We start from the raw sequence: 27,590 nt of genomic DNA on the forward strand, positions 1-27,590 counted from the left end.
TATGATGATCCCACATACTTTCCATGTGGGATTCTATTCACTAACATCCCCCCTCAAGATGGTGGCTATTTTTGCTCACCAATCTTGGACGGCTCGATCGCAAGTGGCTCGTTGGCTCTTTTTGGCTCACTATCCCCAAATCACAAAGGGCTCTTTTGGCTCTCTTTTTTGGACCGGTTTTGGATTTGGATCGGACATACTCGTTAGAGTTTTATTTGACTCTGATACCATGAAAGAGTTCAGAATAGCTTGAACTTTTGGTGAGAAAGAAACAGAGAAAATGCAGAGAAAATAAGAAGAGATGATGATGATGAAAAATGTGATGGCTCAACTAACTGTTGATTGCCTTGTGAACTTGTATATATGGCCATAGATTACAGAAAAGGTTGTAACCGAAATGACAGCTATACAAAACCAAACCGAAATCTGTTAGAGAAACAGTTAGACAGTTAGGATTTGTTTTCTGTTTTGTAACTGTTTCTCTAACAGGATTGTTAGTGCTTGTGGGTGATGGGTATGCGCAGTCCATTAGCATTGTCGGTGATTGGTGGTGGAGACCGGTGGTGGTGACGGTCAGAGGTGGCCGAGGTAGTGGTCTTGGTGGTGTAGGGATGAAGTCGTGGTTGCCATGGTGAGGGACCTTGGGTCCAAGCATAGTCGGGTTGGTCATGGAGGCTGCCGTGGGTGAGGGAGTCCATATTCAGGTGGTCACGTGCATGAGCATGCATGTGTTTGAACTGGTTACTATTGGTTACTAATTTGTAACCAAAGGGGACAAAAAGTGGTATTTGGTCCCGAAACTTTAGGATGTTACTGCAAGGCTTGGGATTAGGTATTCTAAGATCAAAATCTGATTATTGAGAATTAAGGATAAAAATTCTCTAGTTAATTGTCCAAGTATAATAATTTACAAGCTAGGCTTGGGAATTATTATGTAAGCTTCAAGAAAAATTCCAAGTTTGGGAGTTAGTTTCAAAGTTTAGATTTGATGACTTAGAATCTACAAAATATTTTCAAGGACTTAGAAAATATTTTAGGAAGTACAATATTACTGATTTTAAGTCTCAAGGTCAAGAGGTGGGCTCGGGGCTCGTGAATTGGACTCGAGCATCGGAAAACGAAATTTTAGGAAATAATTGGAGTTTTGACTTGTAATTTCGAACATGGCCTAGGATAAAATTATTATTGGAAATAATAATTTTCTAAGTTGAGTTTAGGATTCTGAGAGGGGTATTATGGTCATTTTACCCCAAGGGCTCGGGTTTGGGCCAGGGTCGGGAATTTCAGTTTTTTTTTTTTTTAAAAAAATTCCTTATATATTTTAGAATCTTAGTAAGCATAAACTAAGACATATTGTCCCAATATGATTATAGGGTCTAAACACGATCGGAAATACTCACAAAGACATAATTCACGAAAGCTAAGGACAAGAGGTAAGGAAGTATACACCAAGAGTAACTTAGCTTGTTGTGATTCTAGTGAATTGTTTGCATGTTTGTATACTGCTGGTTAAATTCGAGTTGCTATATATATGTGTGATTATATGGCTGGATGCGCATGATAGTACCCATCTATCGGGTTTGAATGTGCTTAGTGCAATAAAGTTATCATGAATGCATGTGCAATGTTTGTGACTGTCAAGGGAAACCTTGTGAGGGTGGACCTCATGCAGCCGTGTAGTGGGGTTAGCCGTCCAGTCAGTAAAGTCATCGGGTTTTAGCAGAGTATACCCCTTTGGCACGGGAGGTGAGTATTCTCTGGGCCGCGGAGGCCACCCGGGGATCATGACCCCACAGATAACTCGATGGCTCAGTACAAGGCCTTCTGAGGGCGGATTCCCCATGCAGCCGTACAATGGGGTTATCCGCCAAGTCAGTAAAGTCATCGTGTTTTAGCGGAGTGTACCCCTTTGGTACGGGAGGTGAGTATTCTATGGGCCGTGGAGGCCACACTGGGATTAAAACCCCACAGATAACACGATGGCTCAGTTATATGCTTTCAGTATGTTACACAACACTTTGGCTTATGTGAATATGCTAGACGTGTTGCTCAGTTTGCAGTTTCTAGATATGCATTTCTGTTATGCAAAGTTTGTTTTGGATAGTAGAGTCATAAGTTGTAGCTAGCTTCCTTATTGAGCGTTATAGCTCATCAGTTACTCTATGTGTGTAGGTAAAGGCAAAGCTTAAAGGGCAGTGCAATAAGCTGGAGGGGATTCTGTCTGAAGTATGCATACTGTGAAACAACCAACCTGCAGGGTTGTCAGGGTTCTCTTAACTTTTCTGCTGAGTCCAGTAACAGTTTCATCAATTTCATGTTTACTAGTTTATCTAAAGAAAGCCATGTGGCTACAGACTATTTCTTAAGTTACGTTTAAACTACATTTTTTTTTAAAACTATGGGATCCCATGCAAATACTATTTTATTTCAAAGTACTCCAATGTAAAATTTTCTAAAGTTTATTTAGTTTCTAACGTTCGATTTTTACCAAAGTTGACCGTAAGGGTCTAGTTGACCCCGGATAGTCATAGTCGTGTTCGGTGGGTCTAGTTAAGAACAATCGGGTCGTTACACATACCCATTCCCCTGTTAACTAATGGCTCTCCAAAACTATTCCAAATAAACAACTCATCGTCTTCTCGCTCCAGCTCATCTGCATTAATGGTAATACCGTTGATAAAATGGGAAGGGACTAAGGTAATAAACATATATACAAAATGGTATGGAATGGAATCACTTGTTAAACAAATTAGATATATGTACTTACATCAATAGATAAATAAACGGGATGGGACGTGGTGGACTTTGTAGAAATCCTCTCCTCCTTCCTCCAGCCTTTCTATGAATTTACTAGGCATCATTATAATCTTCATTTCCTTAAGCGTAGCAATGTATCTTAATCCATCCAGAACACTCCTCAAGCTAAAGCATCCTCTAATCAGCAAAAAGCGAAGACTAGACAAGGCCCCTTCCTCCACCTTCCACTCTTCTAAGCAGTGTAGAAGATCCATGAAAAGAGATTCTAGTTGAGGGAAACCTCCTTTTGAGCACACCATCTCATTCCCCTTAAAGCTACCACATAAGGAAAGGACTCTTAAACTCGATAGCTTTTCTAGGGTTGGCATTGGATCGTCCTTAAGAACAGTAAATTTCAACCGTAACTTGATAAGGTTTGGGGAGAATTGGTTGTATTCTGGTAATTTTACTATTCCCCCACACACTTTAAGCTTATAAATTTGAGGGTAGCTTAATATCACAGGAACAACATCTATAGTATCCCCTTTATTAGATACTTGTAAATGTCGAAGACAATCAAATGTGACGGTTGGGGGATCATGGTAAATATTCCCCAAATTTTTACCCAGAAAAATCTGTAATTTCTTGAGATTCCTCAAATGTAGAAAATCATTCCAATCAAAGCACTCAGTTGAAACACCTTTCAATGTTTGTAAATTTCTAATGTTAGGTAACCTCAACGTGCACGCCACTGGACCATCCTCAACGAAGAAGTGTAAATGTCTAAGTTGTTCTAACTTCCAGATTACATCCGGTACTCTTTCACAACCCCCCAGTCTTAACTTTAAAGTCTGCAGGTATCTCAAATTACCAATAGAAGATGGGATCTTTTCCAAAGAGTAATTACCGTCACTAATACTCAACAACCTTAGGTGAATAAGATTTCCAATTTCTTTAGGCAACTTCAAACTAATATTGAGCGAGAAACTTAGATTTAAAATTCTAAGTATGAAAAACCTATTAAACCCACGTCTCAATACTTGTTGTGTGGTATCTCCCCAATCTACAGTAAGGCACCTAAGAGAGCCATTTTTGCTATCAACAAAACTAAAAAAATCATCACCAGAATAACCATGCGAATAAATGGAAACTCTCCTTGCTATGGTAGTTACAGGTTTTAGTGGCTCTTCCACCTGATTCCTCAAATCAATATGATGTAGAAAATTCTCATCTTGAGCTTTAGTCACACACAAGTCTCGCATAAGATCATGAATGTGAAATGTTTTCATTTTTCCTCTTAAACCCCAATTTTCTACTTGAACCATGCTCCTCTCCACCAACTGACTTAAGTAATCATATGCTACATCTTCAATAGTTTCCGTTGAATGTCTTCTTGGCGATATAAAACCTTCTGCCATAAGCATAAGACATAATTATTTTACTTGTATGATGGCGTCTTCAGGATAACGAGCCAAGTATAGAAAACAAGGCTTTAAGTAAAATGGCAACTCATCGTAACTCAAACCTAACACCCATGAAACACCATGGCATTCCGAGTCACAATGCTCTTTGCCTTTACTTATGTATCTCACCACATTTCTTTTCATCTCCTCCCACTCATCAACTGAGTGTTTCGTAGATAGAAGCCCACCGAGCACAATGATAGCTAATGGCAAACCAAAACAATCTTTAAGCATCTCTCGCCCTAGTGCTTCCATTCTTTCCGCATCTTTTATGTCTAATAACGTATTCCAAAACATGAGTAAAGGCTATGTATTACTAACTTTTCATGGAAATGTACACACATAAATAAAATAGGATAGTAAGACAAATTGAGAGTGAAATATATTACTTGTTTGATCCTTTCCAAAATATGAAGATTTGTTCTGAAACAACTCCCAGCTTTGATTCTCATCGAGACACGTAGGTTGATGGATGTAGCAATGTTGATCCGCATAAGGACCTATATTCATTATTCGAGTAGTGAGTAAAATCTTGCTATCAATGTCACCTCGAGGGAATGCATCTTTTAGAAGATCCCATGTGTCAGTGGACCATATATCGTCGAGGAGCACCAAACATTTCTTCTCTTTTTGAAAGTTGTAGAGCTCTTCTGCTAATTCACCATCACTGAGGATTTTGATTTCTTCTCTTTTTTCCTTGGTGGGAGAAGTGAAAGCAAATAAGATTTCTTCCCAAGCATTGCGTCTATTACACTGCTGAGATATCGAGACCCAAGCAAAACAATCAAAGTGACTCCTGACTTGAGGATGATGATAAACCTTTCTGGCTAGGGTAGTCTTCCCCAAGCCACCCATCCCACATACAGAGATCACCCTAGGATTTTGAGGATTCTCTTTCCCAGTCAAATGGGCTACCAATTCTTTGATGTCTTTCTCAAATCCAACAACATCATTCTCCACAACATGAGAATAAGCCTGTCGTCTTTGCTCAAGAACTTGGTTTGAAGATGTTCCAGCTGCCTTAACCATTGACTCGTGTACTCCATACTTTTGTAATTCTGAAGTCCAAGCATCAATGTTGGATGAGATCTCCTTTATCTTTGATCCAACTCTATGGACATCAACTCCTTCCTTGAAGATGCAAACATATCTTTTCAGTTTACTCACCACACCTCCTTTCTTCTTCAGAGCCACTTTGAAGATGTAAGTTTCAATAACATCCTCCAAGTCATAAGAAGTATCTCTGACTTTGACAACCAAAAGACGTACTCTCTGATCACCATTTCTTACAAAAGCATCTGCGTCTTGTAAGAAAGCGCTCATACATTGCAGCTTGCTCTGTGCATTCTCGATTTGCCCTTTGACTCCCCACAAGAATTTGGCTTCACTGATTAGCAAGTCTCCAAGTCTCTCAACCACACAGGAAACAATAGCTTCTTCCATATCTTCTTTATTTTCTTCTTCTTCTGAATTCTCTCTACCTCTGTTTCAAGTTTTGTTGATAGCTTTGGCTGAAAATAGCGGTACAAATGTTTTAGCAAGTTGTGATCAGTGGCTCTTTATGTCGAGTAGCTAGCTAATCAATGTATACACACGCAAACATCTCTACCTCCACTCCTTTTTTTCTTTGCTGCATGGGGCCCTCACGCAATGTATACACGTAAACATCTCTTCCTCCACTCCTTTTTTTCATACCATAATTTACTTCAGTTCTTGTTGACTTTGTTTTTACTTCTACAGCAGTCATCAATTTACTCTGCTTCCTCTTTAACAGTCATTTTTTCTTTGCTGCATGGGCCCTCACGCAATGAAGCATGTAAACCTATATGTAGCATGTAAATTAAATTTAAAATAGAAAAAAATATTAAAAAATAACGTAATCAGTAAAAAAAACTTAAAATCAGTAAAAAACAATTTAAATTTATTTTATAATCAGTTTTTAGAAAAACAATTAAAATCGAAACAAATTATTAAAAAAAAATTAATCAATAAAAAAATTAAAATTTATTTTATAATTAGTTTTTAGAAAAAATTAATTTAAAATAAAAACAAATTATTTAATCAATAAAAAAAATTAAAATTTATAATTTATAATTTAATTTTTAAAATTTAAATATTATTTTATATATTTTTAAAATTGATTAATTTTTTTCTATTTTAAATTAATTTTTTAATAATATTTTTCTAAAAACTTATTATAAAAATAAAATTGATTTTTTTATTGATTAAATATATTTTTTTCAATTTTAATTTTTTTTCTTTAATAATATTTTTCTAAAAAATGATAATAAAAATAAATTTTAATTGTTTTTTATTGATTTTAATTTTTTTCTAATTTAAAAAAATATTTTTAAATTGGCCAATATGGAGCTGACACGTGAGTCCTGGGTTAACTTTTAACGAAATTTTAAGATTGGGTACCGACAGATACCAACAGAAGTGGACATTGAGTATTTTTCCTAAAAAAAAAGGGTATTAATTAAAAAAAAAATTCAAACTATTAGGTACTTTTTCTGCTATTTCTCCTTCAAATAATAAAAAAGAATAAAAAAAGAAGAAAAATATTTAAAGGAACTCTAAAAATTCAACAAGTGTAGAGAAGGAAACAAAAATAATAATAGAGGAACTCCAAAATAAAAAAATGAGTTTAAAAGAACTGATAGTGGAGAATTTAATCAATTTTCTTCAAATTTTGAAAATAGTAGGTTTTTGAACTGACTATTGTGAGTGCTCTAAGACACATTTTTGTCTATGAATACAATATGAATATCACTTCTATGTTTTTTCTCTTCCGCACAGATTTTCTATATATACTAATATATATTATTACAAACTACAATAATTAATGATAAAAATCGAAGTTAAATGAAGTGCAAATTAATTAACCAATAAAAAAGCAAAATAAGACTGAGTTGAATATGTACGTGGAAAGAATTACATGCATGCATGCATGCTAACTTTTAGATCTTAATCTAATTGTTATCTTCCAATTAAGCAAAACAACAACACCATCATCATGAATGAAACTAAGAAAGATATATATTACTGTTATCCAACTATAATAATGATTGACTAAATCAAAATAAAATACTTGATTTTTTTTATTCTTATATATATATATTTTATTTGAGAGTATCAACAATAACGATGATTTAATTTTTTAAGACAATATATTATAAAAATGTAAGTCTATAGGCCTCCTTTGCCGTATCTTCTTCTTCTTCTTGTTCAGCAAATGAGTTGCAACTCTGGTTAAAGTTTTCCTGAGAGAACAAAGCAAGTGATTAGAGTGTTAATTAATTTCTCTAAAATTAATCAAACTTAGAACTCAGAACAGCAATGGCGGTCCACCATAAGCAGCTTCCAGGAAGTAGCTCATTTGTTTTTCCATAATTTTCTTGGTGCAATAATGTAGTTGGACGATGTCAGAACAATAACTTTTTACAGCTTTGGTGTAAATACTTCAGACTGATGAGTGAAAGATCTTAATTCAACATTAGTGAGCCACAAGATATAAGCTAACTTCTTGAAATTGAAGGAGTTGTACGTACAGTTACTAATAAAATGAGAAATTTGACTTTAATTGAATTGGAGGAGGTCCAATTTAAAAAATACTTTATCGGTCCACAAATCTCGTTTTGGTCCTATTATTTACCTAAAATATCTCTGTTATTTGTTTCCACACTCTCTCTCTCTCTCTTGATCTCTCTATATTCTCTCTCACTCTTAGTCCCGAACAAAAAAAACTCACATTTGAATCTGATGCTATTAGATATATTCAATTTTAGTGTGCCTTGATAGGCCTCGATACTATTAGATATATTTAATTTTGGTGTGCCTCGACAAACCTCGATGGGTCTCGATATAACTCGATATACCTCGATGTCTACATGTTTGAGTTTTAAAATTATACCTGGAATTGTGCCTCGATATGCATGGGGTCTCATCGAGGCTGTTAACCGAGATTTTCGGCAACTATATTAACGAATGATATTTACTAGTAATAATAATGAAAATGGAAGATCGACACGAGGTTTTTACGTGGTTGGGGCGTTAACTAGCCTTAGTCCACGAGTCCATATATTAGAGCTAGAAGAAGCTTTTACAATGGAGTTTTCTAATTATATCTGAACAGAGTTTCTGCCTCCTCCCCCCTTTTTTCTCCCTTTTTACGTTGTTCTACAGCTTATATTTATAAGCTGAGGGGGACACTGGGTCTGGGCCGGATCCGACCCGGGCCCATCAGAGGAATGTGCCCAAGGGGCCTTTCTAGTGGGGGCCCAATATAAAAAGGTATACAATACACAAAATTCAAACCAGCTAAGGCCCAATTAGTTGACCTATGACACAAGCCTTTGCCCGACAAAACGACGCTTTGGCTCTGACCACTTCGAGTCACGAGGCTGATTCAGGAGACAAGATCAGTCAGGGTACTTGGCTGCGCAGTCATGACACACCAGTGGGCAATCCCGAGGCGACCCTTTCTACAGGCGAAAAGTGGGGGACAATGCCCACGCGAAATGAGGCGGTTTCAGGATTCTGGACGCCTGGCCCTTCAACTGGGGAGGAGGTGACCCAGGTCCGTTTACCATTGGCCCGCTCCATTTACCTCGGGCCCGGACCATACCAGGCCCCGGGATAGGGACGCATAGGCCGCGACAATCCGGGCGCCCTGGACATCTCTGGGACCGTTCAAGGTGACGACAAACCCGGAGGTACGTCCCGGACCACTCCAGATGGGCCCAGTCTAGAGTCCCCAGTCCATACCAATTCCCTTGGGCGATATTCAAACCAAGGGACCTTGGGCTAGGCCCATACGCCGAGTCGGACCTCTGACCGTGGGCCAGGGCGAAGGCCCAAAGCCCTTCCAGGAAATGGGGATAACAGAGGCATATCGAGGTAGACAATTAATATAAACATACGAGGGTTAAAATGTAAGTCTATAGGCCTCCTTTGCCGTATCTTCTTCTTCTTCTTCAGCAAATGAGTTGCAACTATGGTTAAAGTTTTCCTGAGAGAACAAAGCAAGTGATTAGAGTGTTAATTAATTTCTCTAAAATTAATCAAACTCAGAACTCAGAACAGCAATGGCGGTCCACCATAGGCAATTTCCAGGAAGTAGCTCATTTGTTTTTCCATGATTTTCTTGGTGCAATAATGTAGGTGGCGGTAGGGGCGGACACACATTGGAACGAGTGGGGTCAACTAACCCCAGTGAACTTTTAGAAATTACATGTACATATGTTAATATTTTTGTAATATTTTAAGTATTTTAATAATTAAATGTATTGATCCCACTAAAATATTTACATTTTCTTTTTTCTTTTTGAAGATTTTATAGTTCTGTTTGTTTATTTCAAACTTTACCACATGTACTTTGTTTTTAATTCATGAGAATATTATTCATATGTATTTTTGTTAATGGATGTTTTTTTTTTTGAATTTTTTTTTTCCCAGTAAAAATATATTCTAAGTCCACTCCTGGGTGGAGGTGGACTATGTCATAACAACAGCTTTTTACAGCTTCTTTGATGTAACAATAGCAACTTCCAGGAAGTAGCTCATTTATTTTTCCATAATTTCTTGGTGCATTAATGTAGGTGGACTATGTCAGAACAATAGCTTTTTACAGTTTTGGGGTAAAACTTTAGACTGATGATTGAAAGATCATAATTAAACATTAGTTGGCCATAAGATATAAGCTAACTTCTTGGAATTGAAGGAGCTGTACGTACAGTTACTAATAAAATGGGAAATTTGACTTTAAATGCATTGAAGGGTATCCAATTTAAAAAATATCCTATTATTATACTTATTTTAGTTTGGTCTTATTATTTACTTTACTATCTAAAATATCCCTACTATTTGTTCCCACACTCTCTCTCTCTTCTCTCTCAGTCTCTCTATATTCTCTCTCATTCTCGGTCCCGAATAAAAAAAAAATCTCAAAACTCACATTTGAATATGATGCTATTAGATATATTCAATTTTAGTGTGCCTCGATAGGCCTCGATGCTATTAGATATATTTAATTTTAGTGTGCCTCGACAAACCTCGATGGGTCTCGATATACCTCGATGTCTACATGTTTGATTTTTAAAATTATACCTGGAATTGTGCCTCGATATGCCTCAACAGACCTCAATAGGCCTCGACATACATGGCCGGCCTTAATATTTTGTGAGACCTCGATATGCCTTGATGTGTCTCGATAGGCCTCAGTGGATCCCAAATTGTTTGAAATTATATTTTTAACAATTTTTGTTTCTTTTTAGATGCCGGACCTTATTTTTAACATTCTTGTTTTGTTTACATAGCATAACTAATATTTCAATTACATATCTTACTATAAAAACTCAATTACATAATATGTTCAATACCCTACTCTCTTGATCATGTATAATTACTTAAAAATTACCTAAATTTTGCAAATAAAAAACTTAAAAGGCTGGTATTTTTAAAAGTAAAAAATTATATAAGCTACTTTTTTTTTGCTCTACTGGTGGAGCCATTTTTTGTATTTTGCTGTTTTAGAGATGCGCCGCGACCCTTAGGGGCAGGTCACATGGCTTAGGGAGCGGATCTTCAGAGATAGACTTATTAGTCATCTATTTAGAGAGTAATTTATTAGTTATCTATCTAGAAATAGACTTATTACTCATCTATTCAGAGAGTAACTTGCTAATTAGGGTCTGTTACCATGTGTGTTGAAAATTTGTATTGGACTTGCTAAATAAGTCATTTGGACTAAAACATATAATTAAGCCATTAAAGATTCATATATTAAAAATCTTGGTCAACAAATAAACATTTTCATTAAAAGAAAACATCTCTCCATAAGCTTTTTACAGCTTCTTTGATGTAACAATAGCATAGGCATGGTGGGCTACCATAAGCAACTTCCCGGAAGTAGCTCATTTATTTTTCCATAATTTCTTGGTAGGTGGACTATGTCAGAACAATAACTTTTTACAGCTTTGGGTAAATACTTTAGACCGATGAGGGAAAGATCATAATTAAACATTAGTGGGCCACAAGATATAAGCTAACTTCTTGGAATTGAAGAAGTTGTACGTAGAGTTACTAATATAATGGGAAATTTCACTTTAAATGCACTGAGGGGTATCTAATTTAAAAAATACTCTATTACTATACAAATCTCATTTTGGTCATATTATTTACTTTATTACCTAAAATATCCCTGCTATTTGTTCCCACACTCTCTCTATCTTCTCTCTCGGTCTCTCTATATTCTCTCTCACTCTCGGTCCCGAACAAAAAAAACTCTCATCAAAACCCACATTTGAATATGATGCTATTAGATATATTCAATTTTAGTGTGCCTCGACATACCTCGATGGGTCTCGATATACCTCGATGTCTACATGTTTGAGTTTTAAAATTATACTTGGAATTGTGCCTCGATATACCTCGACAGACCTCAATAGGCCTCGACATAAGTGGCCAACCTTAAATTTTGTGAGACCTCGATATGCCTCGATGGATCCCAGATTGTTTAAAATTGTATTTTTAACAGTTTTTTTTTTGTTTTTTTTCTTCAGATGTTTGACCTTATTGTACTGTTGGAGAAGCACTTTCATGGTCGTGTCACTTATAGGGGTAGTGCTTACTAGAATACCCTTTTAGAGCAGTTTCAGAGACATGGTCTTATTGAAAGGGCGCAGGTATGCCCGTTGGGATAGTTCTTTAAGGCGAAGCCCTTTAGTTTTTCTATGGTTCTACTGCATTAGCTAATGTTGTGGAAGGTGGAAAGCAAGAAGGCTGAAGAGGGCCAATTCTACTTGGGCAACATTCTTTGCAGATTTAGGATTGCAGAGTTTGCCCTAGTCACCGAGCTGGATTTTGGGAACACTCTGTCCCCAGATGAGTTGAGAGAGCATCTTTCGAGTGATCGAATCATCCATGAATACTTTAATGGTGATTCGAAGGTTAGTTTCAGCCAGTTGGAAGATGCTTTGAAGGCCTCGACAAACCGAAAAGATGCATTTCAGCTGTGTTTGTGCTATTTGATAAATGGGGTTCTGAATGCCCGAGAGAAGACAACGACGATATGGGATAATTCCCTGAAGAGGGTTGAGGATCTTGACTATTTTTTCAAGTATCCGCGGGGGAAGCTATCCTTTAAGAAGGTTATTAGAGGAGTTCACAAGGACATGCAGAAGCAATTGAAGCATTAAGAGGAGAAGAAGAAATAGGGTTCAAGCAAAAAACAGAAGGAGTCGAATCAACTTCTCCACATATTTCGATGCTAACCCAAAAAATGCACGCACATGCCTATCATTTTTTATAACGGCAGGTTTGACGGATTGTGATAGGCATGTGTACGGGACCTCAATTTTCAAGTCATGCACACATTTATCCACTTCAAGCTCATCATTCAAAATGCCAAGCAGTTACTCATACGTCACACCCTTCTCTAAAGGTAGAACTTGATTTTCAGCATCCCTGAAAATCCAATCCCTATTTTCCAGTTCCCAAACACCATTGAATGCAACGAATATGGATTCAATCGAATCTGTATAAAAAAAACAAAAAATGGGTCAACAATTAAAACTATAACATAAAACAGCAAAAAATCAATTTATATCGAGATATGTTGAGGTCAACCTATCAAGGTCTATCGAGTACAATCGAGGTACATCGAGGCAGATGATAGGATAGATTTTTAATACTTTTTAATCTTAGTTTTATTTAATTTTATTATTATTATTTTATATTTTTAGTTCTTTTTATGTGTGGTTGTTGTATTTTTCAAATTGTCATTTGTTAAATGGATATTTGAGAAATATTTCAAAATATATTTAAAATATTATCTTCAATCAAGAGAAAAACAATAAAAAGATATTTATTTGAATTGATTGGAGAAGTAAAGGAGAATTCAAACTTAAATTGTTGGAAAAATCAGAGATATTTTGCATCTGAGAAAGTTTTGGCATTTTGACCATATCTCCCGACTCACTTATCTGATTTACATGTTCTTGGTGACGTTGGAAAGCTTATTCAAAGACCTATGAAAGCTTGTTTAAAAAAAAAAGGTCAAATTCGGACGTTTATGTGTCGATATTTGACCTACAATATTACGCAAGCTAGAGTTACGGAATTTGAAATTCAAATAAAGATATTTTTGAGCATTATCAAGTAACAAATGGAAACATCTATAAAACTCTTTTCACAACCTTATCTGTAATATCCAATATTTTCATAATACATTTTTTTATTATAAATCAGAGTTTTAATACATAAAATGTACAAGTTTACAAATTTAAGAAATAGTAATGGAAAGATAGTGTTTAAAATATGATTTTATGTTTTTAATGAGATTAAAGAGAGAGAAACTTGAGTAATCAAGTATTGGACCTAACTGTCATATAATTTTAATTGAGGATTTTTATAAAATTAAGAAATTTTTGCTAAAGGGCTTATTTGAAAAGAATTTTAGTATTTTGGGTCCAAGTGTAAATAAAAATAAATAATTAAAAATAAAAAAAGAAAAAAAAAAAGAAAAGGCTTCAGCCTTTCTTTTTACCCGAGCCCCTCTCTCTCTCCTCAGAAAAATTTTTCTTCTCTCTCTCTCTCTCTCGCGTGCGTGCGTCTGCCCGACCACCGAACATCCACCGGTGGTCACCGCTTATAGCCACGCGCCGGACCGTTGGATTCAGAGGCCTCCGAACTATCGACCACGTGGGAATCTAGAGCTCACTCGCCGATTAAACACCTCAACTGGTCGATTTAAGTTCGGCCACCCCGCGACTTCGAAGTTGCGATTCGGCCACCTCGGACATCCGTTTGCCAATCCGTCACCACCATCGTGTTCCTCGTGTTGTGGGCTTCAAAACCCAATAACTTGTTTCTACATCTACCATAGTTGGGTGGTGGGCCCACCACGAGCCACCGCGATCCACTGTAGACCGACGGTCAAAACTTAGTATTCGAGGTTCCGAAGTACGTTTTGAGTCTCAGAATATCATCGTTTGACTTGTTGTGGAACCCGATCATTGTGGATTTGTATGGATTTGATTGATTGACTCTTGGTGAACAGTTTTAAAATAAGCTAAGGACCTAAGGTAAGTAAATCTCACCTTTTGTGCTTAAGTGTAAGATGCATGACTACATTGATTGTGTATATCTGATGAGTTAAGTATGAGATGATATGATGATGCATATGATAAGTATGTGAAGAATGGTTATATGAGTATCATAATAGTGTTGTGTGATATGAAATTGATGAATTTCGTGATATGTGAAAGATGTCTTACTTGGTTAAGATTGATATGAATTATGTGCAAGTATGTGTTCTTATGTTGATGAATATGTGGATTACTTTTATGTTCATGATTTTGTTATATGTTATGATATATGAAGCGTTTAAGTTTTTAGGCTGGAAACATTAGACCTGAGTCATAGCTCTACGTTAAGGTATAATAACGCCACCAACCCAAAGCTTCATGTATATGACTAAAGATGTTTTGAGTTATATGAGATGTGATACAATGCCTTGATTGAATACCATCAAACATGAATCATGAACATGAACATTGGCATTTCAACATCTGCATGTATGCATGGCATGTACAGTTATGTGATACATTATTATGTGATATAAGACCATGCATATGAATATGAGAAAAGTTATGAAATGCCTTGAAAAGTCATATGTAAAGATTAAACAATTTAATGACACAAGGGTTAAGCAAAGTGATAATAAGATGTTTAAAAAGGGTGCCACTGTTTTGGTGAAGCAATCAAGTAAGTTCAGTAAAGAAGACGGAGGTCTATAAGGCTTATAGTGGCCGCCCACTAGTGTGGGCTAGGTCAGAGTTGACCATTCAGATATGTTTGCCATGTTCCCGTCTTTCTCCTCCATATGTGTAATAAGTATGGCAGCTATGGCAACGATGAAATGAGTGTTATGATGAGCCTAGCTGAGATGATGGCTAGCCGAAGGAGAACCCATGGGATTCTATATGATATGTGTTATAAGCCCTGCAGGCATTTGCCGAATCAAACAGTGTGCACAAGTGAAATCGGGCCCATAAAAATGTGAAACTAAAAGAAAGAGCATAAAAGTAAAGTTTGAAAGTGCATGAGCAATAAATGAAATGCATAAGTATATAAGTCAGCATATTAGTATGTATGCACTACAAACTCACGACATTCATGTGTATGTGTATGCATGAGATTTGCTTACTGAGCGTTAGCTCATTATGTTATTTTCCAACATTTTTCCAGGTGTGGCTTTAGATGTTGAGCAGCTTGTGGAGCACGGACTCAGTAGCAATGCAATAGTGGTTTAGAGTTTTCATATGGATACATTAAATTTAAAGTAGTCATAAGTGTAATAATTTCTATTAATAAGTTTATATAAAAGTTTTAAATTTTTCTGTATTTCTTAGTATCTTTTTATTTAATTCATTTGGTCAAGTGCCTATCATATTCGTAAACCCTAGAATTACGAGTATGTGGCGGACGTACCCTACCTTAGGGTCGTCTCATTATCACTATAAAAAGAATACTTTAGACTATTTTATATGTGGGGAACTATCTCTCTTTCTTCTTGACCTCTCTCAATTTCCTCTGTTTCTTCTCTTAATTCTTCTATTCTTTTCCATGAACTAATTTTGTTATCTAGGGTTTAATGTAGTCACTTGGATTTCTATTTAATGTTATTATGATGTTCTATTGATTCATCTTCTCTATTCTAATCTATATAATGTATGTTTAATGCTAGTAAATAACTGATCAATATTTGCTTGATTTATGATTTTGATTCAAAATTCGAAATATGAGAATTTAATATGATATCATTATAAAGACATAGGTTGCATATTGGACGAAAGTACATGTATGACTTGTGTAATAATTAGGTTTTCATGCATAATGTCTGCTATATGTTTAAGTTTATCACATAGATGTAGAAAATCTGCATATAGGATGAGATCTTATATCTTGAAAAAGAATAGGAATCGATTTATACTAACCTGCTATTAGAATAGAATGAAATAAATTTAGAATTGATTAATAAAATTAGTAGAGTGAAAAGTTGATGAAATTAACACCCTATGTCTTTTTAATATTGATTTCCATCTTTAGTTAATTTTGTTCATAATTATTTATAATTTTAAAATTAAAATTCATTCATCTAAACTTTGTTTGCCAAATAGAAATTAAAAGAACAATTGTTGGTAATTGGAAAATAGTCTTCGTGGGAACGATACTCTATTTATCATCTATATTACTTGAATTGATTGCGTGCACTTGCGTATCATATTTTCACGATCAACAGACTGCCCAAAAATGTCTTATGAACCCATCGAGGCATATACTACATACATTACGTTCTATGCCTCTATCTAGGTCCATCGAGGACCATCGAGTCTCATCAAGGTACCCATTTTTCCTAAATGTGTGAGGGTTTTATCGAGGTCCATCGAGTCTTATCGAGGTAGTCATTTTCCCTAAATGTGTGAGGGTTTTATTAAGGTCCATCGAGTCTCATCGAGGCATATCGAGGTAGATAATTAATATAAACATATGAGGGTTTTATCAAGATCTATCGAGGTCCATCGAGGACCATCGAGTCTCTTCGAGCAGACAAAAAACCTAGAAAAAAAACCAAGAAAGGAACGAAAATCCATTCCAACAGTGAAAAATTACAATAAAACATGAAGGCATACATAAATCTGTTCGAAATAGCAAAATCAATGTAGATAAACAAGTTTCCTCACTACATATAACAAATATATACTTACCCATACGATTTTTATCCGAAATCCAAAATAAAGTTCTTGCCTTGAAAGGATTCACAACTTGCCCCTGAAATTCAAGCTCGAAAATTTGTATAGATAAAGATAATGGTGGCTGTCTTGTTTTTTTTTTTTTTTTTTTTTTGTATGAGAGCTTGAGAGATAGAGAAGGAAAACACGAGAGATAGAGAGGGAGAAGACAATTGGAGAAAAATTTAGGGAAAATTATAATAGGGGCATTTTGGGAATCCAAGGAATACTAGAATAAAAATGTGATGTTTTTTTAACTTGGTATCATTTTGTTATACGATCTCATTTAATACATTAAAAGTCAAATTTCTCATAAAATAGAGAAAACACCACTTTTCTTGGAAAACTTTATACCTTAGAAAAATGAAGATTTAAAAAAAAAAACGACGATATTTATTCGAATAAAAAAAAAAACTCATCATAACTCAATATAACCTTACTAGTACCACTTATACTCATTTTTTGAAACTCAACTCAAGAAAGAGAGAAACAGTGCTGTGAGAGGCTGTATTATATATGTTCATCTATTCTTATTAGTAAACATTTCTAATGTATTGTAAGATCTAATACTACTATTACATATATAATCACAGGCAGAAGATGAGAATGAGAGATACCCCTTTGTTTTCAAGGAGCATGATGTGAAGTAAAATGAGTAATATGCAATCAAAAAGGGGAAAAATAGGCTGCAAGTTTGATCAGTACCAGACTTCAAAACTCTAAGCAAATGGAATATAATTGCTTATAGGATGAATCTTAATATTATGAGAAGAGAACCAAAATAGTTAGCTTTGATGTAAATGCAAGATTCCTGTAGAGCTTAGTTCTGTTCTTGCAATTGGGAATTACAGGTGCCATTTTCGAACATCATTTGGAGTAGCATGGTTCTCAAGGTCCTGAAAGAGGGAGATGAGATGACATTGCATATTGGTCATAGAGCACCAAGATGGGCTCTGTTGTTGAGACTTCTTTCAGTTTAGTCTCAGATAGTTCTCTTTTCTCACTCTATTGATTTTGTCTGTGTCTAGTTAGGCTGTTATTTCTGTTATAAGCCTTGTAGTTGTACGGTTCAAGTTTTTTTATCACTGTTATTGATCTGTATAATTGCCAGTCCCATTGGCCTTTGTAACTACAGAGTTTCAGATATGAAGATTAAAAAAAAAAGTACTTCTCAGGTTTAGTATGAACAATCAAGACTAATTATTACAAGCTATATAGAGAATCATAACAATTCTCAAACTAATCATTGTTTCGTTGGGAAAATAAAAGAAGTGAGAGGCCAACTTAGGTAATGAAGAAAGCATATAAAAGGAGTTGCGAGTGTTGTGGCTCCTCTGGCAGCCACTGCAGGGACTCCTATGTCAGGGAAAGCTGCCAGTTTCAGCTTCTATGGCTAGCCCATATCTTCCTCTGTTACTCCTAAGAAATTGTTCGTGTGTCAATGGGGATCCAACAAACTTCACTTCACACTTGTCCCTGCTGAACCCGGGACCAATTGCACCTTCCACTGCTCTCAACATAACCTGATTTGCTTAACCAAAACCAAAAAAGAGCAGCATTGAAACTACTTTGTTGGCTAGCAAAAACTCATCTTTAATAAAAGACCAAAGTTGAATATATGTACCTCTGATCTTTCAGATATTAGATGATCAAGTCCTTTCCATAGTTTATAAGGTTTAGTTCCTGGCAGATAAGCATGTAATACATGTTTCTGAGGAGGCACAAGACCAAGACTATGTACACTTGGTACAGATATTAGAACAACATTTTGATCAGCATCAACTCCTTTTTCCCAGTCATTTCCGACTATATGATGAATTCGAAAGTCCTTGTTTATGCCTTGATTCAGAGTTAAAAACAACACCAAACAATGTCATATAGTGATAAGCCATCATTGGTATCACATTTTAGGTCTGCATCAAAGCCCAGATGGAGATGCATGAATAAGACGCACCACACATTCTCCCACATAGATGCATTGCTAACAACAACCTTTTTAGAACAAATAAACTGTGATATTACATACTAGAGAAAGTTGTCCACCAAACTTATGCAATCGTCGTACAAGAGCTTCGACAATAGCCACACTTCCATGAAGAGGTCACTCCAGACAGCAACTTGGCTCGTACCATTCCGCAGACATGTAAATCTAAGGCACAGAAGAGCAGTAACAATGTAATGTTGTTCATCTCTCATGAATAGCAACAGTTCGTGTATATATTTAAACAAGATAGTAGAAAAGTGTGCTACATATGGTTCAACATACTATGATATATAGGGCTCATAGAACACACATAACTAAACTTTAAAGTAGTTACTGTCTCTGCTGAAAGATTGCCAATATACTTCACCTCCAACAAGGAAGAAATCCAGCAAGTCCACCCAGTTTTTTTTTTACAGGGGTCTTTCAGTCCTAATGAGTCAACGATTTCTGACAGTGTCTAGCAGTTGAATAGAGGAGGCAATGCCATAGCAGCTTCAACATGAGAACAATAACAAATCATCAAGTAAGACTTTATGTACATTTAATTTAAACATCTGACTGTATAAGCATTATGCAAGGTGGGTGGAGTTGAGAATATAAAGCTCCAAATGGCTGTCTATGTGCCTATGTCAATGTGATTGTGCTGTGAGGTTCCAAATTTAGGCATTCATTTCTATTATATATTATTTGTAATTATGCCACCATTATTGTACTTCATGACAAAAACTAAGCATACTTTAAGAATAACAAATTATGTTGAAAGTAATATATATCTATATATATATATAATGAGGATGTAACGCAATATATATTGAGAAGAGAAGAGAATTGAGTAATTACTTGTGCACCAGTGGAGTGAAATCAAAGGAAAGAGCAGCACCCATACCCATTCCCCTGTTAAGTGGTGGCTCTCCGGAACTATACTATTCCAAACAAACAACTCATCGTCTTCTCGCTGCAGCTCATCTGCATTAATGGTAATACCGTTGATAAAATGGGAAGGGATTAGGGCAATAAACATATATACAAAATGGTATGGAATGGAATCACTTGTTAAACAAATTAGATATATGTACTTACATTATTCATAATAACAACCGATAAATAAACGGGATGGGACGTGGTGGACTTTGTAGAAATCCTCTCCTCCTTCCTCCACCCTTTCTTTGAATTCCCTACGCATATACATGATCTTCATTTCCTTAAGCGTAGTAATGTATCTTAATCCATCAGGAACTCTCCTCAATCTCTTGCAACTCCTAATACACAAAGAGCGAAGACTGGACAAGGCCCCTTCCTCCACCTTCCACTCTTCTAAGTTTTCTAGATTTCTAATCTGAAGAGATTCCAGTTGAGGGAAACCTCCTTTTGAGCACACCATCTCATTCCCATCATAGCTACTCCATAAGGAAAGGACTCTTAAACTCGATAGCTTTTCTAGGGTTGGCATTGGATCATCCTTAAGATGAGTCCTAGTTAAGCTTAACTTGATAAGGTTTGGGGAGAATTGGTTGTATTCTGGTAATTTTACTATTCTCCCACCCACTTTAAGCTTATATATTTGAGGGTAGCTTAATATCGCAGGAACAACATCTGTAGCATTCAGTGTTGCACTAGTTGTAAATGCCGAAGACAATCAAATGTGACAGTTGGGGGATCGTGGTAAATATTCTCCAAATTTTCACCCAGAAAAATATCTAATTTCTTGAGATTCCTCAACTGTAGAAAATCATTACAATCTAACCACTCAGTTGAAACACCTTTCAATGTTTGTAAATTTCTAATGTTAGCTAACCTCAATTTCCTCACCGGTGTATTACAGAAGTGTAAATATCTAAGTTGTTCTAACTTCCAGATTACATCTGGTACATCTGGTATTCTTTCAAAACTCCACCATAGTCTTAACCTTAAAGCCAAAGTCTGCAGGCATCTCAAATTACCAATAGAAGATGGGATCTTTTCCACAGGGCCATCAATACTCAACAACCTTAGGTGAATAAGTTTTCCAATTTCTTTAGGCAACTTCAAACTATTATAGCTCGAGCATCTTAGAATTAAAATCCTAAGCATGAAAAAACTATTAAACACATGTCTCAAATCTTGTTGTATGGTACCTCCCCAATATATAGTAAGGCACCTAAGAGAGCCATTTAAGCTATCAAGAAAACTAAAAACATCATCACCAGAGTAGCTATGAGAATAAATGGAAACTCTCCTTGTTACGGTAGATACAGGTTTTAGTGGCTCTTCCACCTGACTCCTCAAATCAATAAGATGTAGAAAATTCTCATCTTGAGCTTTAGACACACACAAGTCTCGCATAAGATCATGAATGCGAAATGTTTTCATTTTTCCTCTTAAACCCCAATTTTCTACTTGAACCATGCTCCTCTCCACCAACTCACTTAAGTAATCATATGCTACATCTTCGATAGTTTCCGCTGGATGTCTTCTTGGCAATATTAAACCTTCTTCTGCCATGAGCATAAGACATAATTCTTTTACTCGTATGATAGCGTCTTCAGGATAACGAGCCAAGTATAGAAAACACGGCTTTAAGTAAAATGGCAACTCATCGTAACTCAAATCTAACATCGATGAAACACCATGGCATTCCGAGTCACCATGCTCTCTGCCTTTAATTATGCCTTTACTTATGTATCTCACCACATTTCTTTTCATCTCCTCCCATTCATCAACTGAGTGTTTCGTAGATAGAAGCCCACCGAGCACAATGATAGCTAATGGAAAACCAAAACACCATTTAAGCATCTCTTGCCCTAGTGCTTCCATTCTTTCCGCATCTTTTATGCCTGATAACATATACCAAAACATGTATAAAGGCTATGTATTACTAACTTTTCATATAAGACCAGTGAAAAAGATGTATGATAAATTGAGAGTGAAATATATTACTTGTTTGATCCTTTCCAAAATATGAAGATTTGTTCTGAAACAGCTCCCAGCTTTGATTCTCATCAAGACGCGTAGGTTGATGGATGTAGCAATGTTGATTCGCATAAGGACCTATATTCATTATTCGAGTAGTGAGTAAAATCTTGCTATCAATGTCCCCTCGAGGGAATGCATGTTTTAGAAGATCCCATGTGTCAGTGGACCATATATCGTCGAGGAGCACCAAACATTTCTTCTCTTTCTGAAAGTTGTAGAGCTCTTCCGCTAATTCACCATCATTAAGGATTTGGATTTCTCTTCTTTCCTTGGTGGGAGAAGTGAAAGCAAATAAGATTTCTTCCCAGACGTTGCGTCTATTACACTGCTGAGATATCGAGGCCCAAGCAAAATAATCAAAGTGACTCCTGACTTGAGGATGATGATAAACCTTTCTTGCAAGGGTGGTCTTCCCCAGACCACCCATCCCAAACACAGAGATCACCCTTGGGCTTTGAAAACTCTTTTCTGCAGTCAAACGGGCTACCAATTCTTCGATGTCTTTGTCGAATCCAACAACATCACTCTCCACAACATGAGAATAAGTTCGCCTCAGCTTTCTTTGCTGCTGGATGTCGTTGTCATCTTTCTTGATGATGTTATCTGAGTTAAACATGTCTAAGTTTGAGCGCAGATCAGAAATTCTGGATGAGATCTTCTCAAGCTTTGATCCAGCTCTATGGATCTCGATTGCTTTGCTGAAGATGCAAGCAGACCCTTTCAGCACGCTGATGATACCTCGTCCGTGCCTGTCCGAAGCCACTTTGAAGATGTAAGTTTCGATGACATCCTCCAAATCATAAGAAGTATCTCTTACTTTGACAACCCAAAGGCGCACTGCCGCGTTCCCGTCTCTTCCATGAGCATCGGCGTCTCGTAAGAAACAGCGCATGAACTCCAGCTTGGTCTGCGCATCCTCAACTTGGGCTCTGACTCCAGACAAGAACTTTGCTTCACTAATCAGTAAGTCTCCAAGTCTTTCGACCACAGCGGAAACAATAGCCTCTGATACTGCCATGTCTTGTTTCTCTTCGTGCTGTTGAGTAAACGAAATGTAAGTTTGTTTAAAGGGTTTTACTATTGAAATATAGAGTTGGAGAAGGGTGTTTGATTTGATCAATTTCCATCCACTCATATATGTCATATCCTCTGCCATTGATTCTTTTCTGTAACTCAAAAACCAAGGCTCGAATAACTCTCTCATATTCTTACGTGCCTTTTGCTTTTCATCATTCGTATTCTCTCTGCCTTTATTCTTTTATTTGTCTTAATAACCACGGCTAGGATAAATCTCTCAATCCCTTTCTTCTTTTGTTTTTATGACATATTCTTTTTCATTGGTTAGCTTGCTAGATCGATTTGAACTGTTTAGAAAGATAATATCAATTTTCTTTTCATTCATGATTTATAGAATATTTGGTTATGATGACATTTGATGGCCACAACAGTTGGTCATTACAAGAAGACTGTTATTATTATATATCAGACTCAGTCAAAACTCAACTAGGATCAGATCACTATTCTTGTTCAGCTAATTCATGGTTTTTTGAAAGAGAGCTGATTGTACATGTGCTCTTCTCACTCTGTGTTAAGAGTCGGTTTTGTCTGTTTTCTAGTTAGGCAGTTATTTCAGTTATGAGCCTGGTAGTTGTACGGTTCAAGTTTGTTAACACTATTTTTTACATGTGTAAATACCAGTCCAATTGGGCCTTTGTAACTACAGAGTTTATTCATTAATAAACACTATATCACCATGGATCGTCCCCTTACTCCAAAGCGTGCCGTAAAAATTGTTGTTATGACCAAATCAATGTGCCTAAGTCTCTTTAAGTTAGTTAGATTAGTAGTGACAGTTATTACTGTTATTATTTCTTTGTATTTTTCGGGTTGGCTATAAATAGCACCCCTTTTGTCTATTGTAAATCTAACTCAGTTGTAAACACTTTTTCATATACTTCAATAAAGCTAGATAGAGATTTCAGCCACGTTAATTGTGCTTGTGTTCTTTGAGGTTATTATTCATTGAAGTTCTTGACTGAATTGGAAGCTTTTGGCTGGTGTGGTGTTTCCTTACTTTGCATTACAAAAAGTTTCAAATAACCTCAAAACACAGAAATTAATTTATAAATCTCTACAAAAACTTATAAATATATGAATATGAGATAAAGAAGTAAAAAGATATAATGCCATAAGCAGGCAGTTATGCCTATATTAGATCATACGTACCATGCTATAGTTTACAAATGCAGATTTCACAGTCGAAAATATAATAATAATAATAAAGAAAAAGTATTCATATTCAGATTCCTATGTCATTAAGGAGTTGACAGAAACTAGAGAATTGGCAGCAACTGCAGAGACTCCTGTCCTAATGCCTGGGAAAGCTGCCTTTTCCAGCTTCTCTTCTATGCCTGGCCCATAATAAGTTCCTTTGTTTCTCCTGAGAAATATTTCATATAACCTGATTTGCATAGCAAAAACCAAAAAGAGAAGCATTGGTACTACTTTGTTAGCTATCAAAATCTCAATCTGCAGTGAAAGACTAAAGGTGCATTTATGTATTACTGATCTTTGGCGCTTATACATGCATTTATTCTATGGGGTCTCATCTGCATTAATAGTAATATTAGTACTCTATATAATGAAATGTAGTTCTAAATTTGTAAACGAAATAGATATTTGTACTTACAGTTGAGAAACTCAAAGGATGGCACATGCTCAACTTTGTAGAAATCCTCTCCTCCTTCCTCTAATCTTTTTAAGAAATTTCTACTCATTCTTCGAATCATTTTTTTCTTAAGCGTAGTAATGCATCTTAATCCATCTGGAACACTCCTCAATTTCCAACAATAACTATTTTGCAAATGGCGAAGACTAGACAAGGCCCCTTCCTCCACCTTCCACTCTTCTAAGTCTTCAAGAGATTCAATCTTAAGAGATTCCAGTTGGGGGAAACCTCCTGTTGAACACACCATCTCATTCCCCTTAAAGCTGTTATTACAAATGGAAAGGACTCTTAACCTTGATAGCTTTTCAAGGGTTGGCATTGGATCATCGTTAAGACAACTATTGCCCAACTCTAACTTGATAAGGTTTGGGGAGAATTGAATGACTTCTGGTAAGTTTACTATAGGCAACTCCAGTTTAAGCTTACAAATTTGAGGTTAGCTTAATATAATAGGAACAACATTTATTCTCATGTAGTCAGTAGAGTAAATTCTCCCCAAATTCTTTTCCACATGTTTGTAAATTTCTAAGATTAGTTGACCTCAACCATTTACTAAAGCTTACAACATGAGGATTGGGCAAACATAAATGTCTCAACTGTTCCAACTTCCACATTACATTTGGTACTTTCATATTCATGACCAATGGTTTCTCTGACTTAGCCATCTCCAACATTGAAATTGGTAACCTATTTATGACCAATGGATTCTCTAACTTTAATATCTCCAAATATCTCAAATCTCCAAGCCTTTTAATCACAAAGAAAACAGCAGAGTCTGCCATTTCTTCTTCTTTCTTCAGTAAATGAATAATATAATTATTTTTCTCTTGATTTCCTTATTAAGTGCATGCATATGTGGTTTGAATATTGTTATGCAAAGTTGTCATTTTTTGTCTTAAAAAAACCAAGGCAACCTCTAGGAAGGAGAAGTTCCCTTTGTTTATTCTAATCAATATTAAACAATAAGAAGAATACAAAATGTCTCTTTGAAATTCTCACCTAATAACAATGCTATACTTTGTTGTATAGTTTCCTGTCATGATTACTTCAATGCATAACTTTGTTGAAATCTTGACTTAAAAAATTGTTGCATATTACTATTCCAAAAAGAAACTGATAAGAATACTAGACCTTAGTCCATGCTCACTAATGTGTGAATCATAAGATCGTGGCTTTGATCATGGAATTAGTTGTGGCTTTTGAGGGAATGCAGCTTCTAGACGATCCCAGGTTGAAGTGGTCCAAATGTCATCGAGGAGCACCAAACATTTCCTCTGTTTCTGAATGTTGTAAAGCTCCTTAGCTATTTCACTACCACTCATGCTTTTGATTTCTTCTTTTTTCGCCTTGGTGGGAGAAGTCAAACTAATTAAAATTCCTTCCCATACCTCTCGTACTATACATTGTTGAGATATTGAGGCCCAAGCAAAACAATCAAAGTGATTCCTCACTTGAGGATGTTGATAAACCTTTCTTGCAAGAGTAGTCTTCCCCAAACCTCCCATCCCATATATAGAGATCACCCTATGCCTATGAGGATTCTCTTTCTCTGTCAGACAGTCTACCAATTCTTCGATGTTTTTGTCGAATCCAACAACATCATTCTCCACAAAATGAGAATAAGCTCGCCTCAGCTCTCTTTGCACTTGGACGTGGCTTGAACAAGTCTCAGCTGCCTTGTCCATTGATTTCATTACTCCAAATTTTTGTAACCCTGACATCCAAGTATCAATGCTAGATGAGATCTTCTCTATCTTTGATCCAACTTGATGGGTTTTAATGAAACGAACAGGCTTGATCAGTGCACGGCTGATAGCTCCAACACTCTCATAAGAAGAAGCCAATTTGAAGACATAAGTTTCAATAACATCTTCCAAGTCATAAGAGGTATCTCTAACTTTGACAACCAAAAGGCGTACTCTCTCATCACCATGTCTTACACAAGCATCAGCATCTTTCAGAAAAGCACTCATGCATTGCAGCTTGATCTGTGCCTTCTCAACTTGGTGTTTGATTCCACCCAAGAATTCAGCTTCAGAAAGCACCAGCTCTCCAAGTCTTTCAATCACAAAGGAAACAACAGCCTCTGCCATATCTTCTTCTTCTTCTTCTTCCTCCTTTCCTTGCCAACTTTGCCTGACAACAACTCATTAGTATTGGTTTAATTATTGGCTTTGAAATTTTGTAAGCAACTTCCAGGAAAGAGCTGATTCATTGATTTTCCTTGCTTTCTATAAGCCACAAATTTCTGTGTGGGGCCCTGGACATACAAGACTTCAATATGTAATATCACTTGACTTGTTAACACCGAAGACTACTGAAATGGAAGTGGTCGACATGTATAATTAGTGTCACGATTAGTTTAACAGAATAAGAAAAAAGAGACTGAATTTAAGTAACCAAGATTAAAAAAAAAAAAAAAAAAAAAAAAGTCCACGAATGCTATGTAACTTATCAAAGTTGCTGGTGAGACTGCACAACACTATAAGAATTTTAGTCACAATAAAATTTATAATTTAAAATACATAAAATTATCATTAAAAAAATATCATTATATTTGTGTTGTCATTAGTTGTTACATTAAAATTTTAGTTTACTATATGAAGACCGATTATAATAATTACGATTTTATATACAAATTTTAAATTTTATCTAATTAGTATTCTTTTTATATTGATTTTAATTTTTTATTATATTTCATCTTTTCAACAAATTTAGTAATGAGCATAACGGCCCTATTGTTCCGAAGGAGAAAAGAACCTATGATTTGCTTTTCGGGAAATTTCCAAACGAACAATTATGAAATCTTTCAATTTCTTATTTTACTATGATGTATTATTAACCCCACAAATTAATTCAAAAAAAATGCAGAGAGACACTATATCTCAAAGTACTAAATAACAAAATATCTTAATCACATTATCACACTAAAA

The 27,590-nt window shown here is 35.8% G+C and overlaps 3 protein-coding genes across 13 annotated transcripts; all 3 read right to left on the reverse strand.

The window, feature by feature from the left end:
* Nucleotides 1-2,290: 2,290 nt before the first annotated feature.
* Nucleotides 2,291-5,692, reverse strand: LOC133790260 (putative disease resistance protein At1g50180). Of its 2 annotated transcripts, XM_062227852.1 has the most exons (3): nt 4,589-5,692; nt 2,768-4,474; nt 2,291-2,653 (listed from the first exon to the last, which is right to left on the reverse strand). In XM_062227852.1, the coding sequence occupies exons 1-2, from the start codon at nt 5,640-5,642 to the stop codon at nt 4,170-4,172; spliced, it is 1,359 nt and encodes a 452-aa protein (XP_062083836.1). In that variant the 5' UTR covers nt 5,643-5,692; the 3' UTR covers nt 2,291-2,653; nt 2,768-4,169. The 2 variants fall into 2 exon arrangements, with proteins under 2 accessions (XP_062083836.1, XP_062083835.1); XM_062227851.1 differs by lacking the exon at nt 4,589-5,692 and having other exon boundaries at nt 2,768-4,174.
* Nucleotides 5,693-18,053: 12,361 nt separating this feature from the next.
* On the reverse strand, nt 18,054-23,147 carry LOC133790255 (putative disease resistance protein At1g50180). 9 transcript variants are annotated; one of them, XM_062227836.1, is made up of 7 exons: nt 21,894-23,147; nt 20,058-21,790; nt 19,818-19,943; nt 19,345-19,469; nt 19,020-19,142; nt 18,618-18,832; nt 18,054-18,516 (listed from the first exon to the last, which is right to left on the reverse strand). In XM_062227836.1, the coding sequence occupies exons 1-2, from the start codon at nt 23,131-23,133 to the stop codon at nt 20,580-20,582; spliced, it is 2,451 nt and encodes an 816-aa protein (XP_062083820.1). In that variant the 5' UTR covers nt 23,134-23,147; the 3' UTR covers nt 18,054-18,516; nt 18,618-18,832; nt 19,020-19,142; nt 19,345-19,469; nt 19,818-19,943; nt 20,058-20,579. The 9 variants fall into 9 exon arrangements, with proteins under 9 accessions (XP_062083820.1, XP_062083816.1, XP_062083823.1 ...); XM_062227832.1 differs by having other exon boundaries at nt 18,618-18,906; XM_062227839.1 differs by having other exon boundaries at nt 18,618-18,906; nt 19,312-19,469.
* Nucleotides 23,148-24,100: 953 nt separating this feature from the next.
* LOC133790263 (probable disease resistance RPP8-like protein 2) lies at nt 24,101-26,958 on the reverse strand. Of its 2 annotated transcripts, none has more exons than XM_062227856.1 (2): nt 24,619-26,958; nt 24,101-24,390 (listed from the first exon to the last, which is right to left on the reverse strand). In XM_062227856.1, the coding sequence occupies exons 1-2, from the start codon at nt 24,974-24,976 to the stop codon at nt 24,335-24,337; spliced, it is 414 nt and encodes a 137-aa protein (XP_062083840.1). In that variant the 5' UTR covers nt 24,977-26,958; the 3' UTR covers nt 24,101-24,334. The 2 variants fall into 2 exon arrangements, with proteins under 2 accessions (XP_062083840.1, XP_062083839.1); XM_062227855.1 differs by having other exon boundaries at nt 25,789-26,923.
* Between the last annotated feature and the right edge of the window lie 632 nt (nt 26,959-27,590).

This window comes from Humulus lupulus, chromosome 7, assembly GCF_963169125.1.
Source record: "Humulus lupulus chromosome 7, drHumLupu1.1, whole genome shotgun sequence".
Classification (NCBI taxonomy): Eukaryota; Viridiplantae; Streptophyta; class Magnoliopsida; order Rosales; family Cannabaceae; genus Humulus; species Humulus lupulus.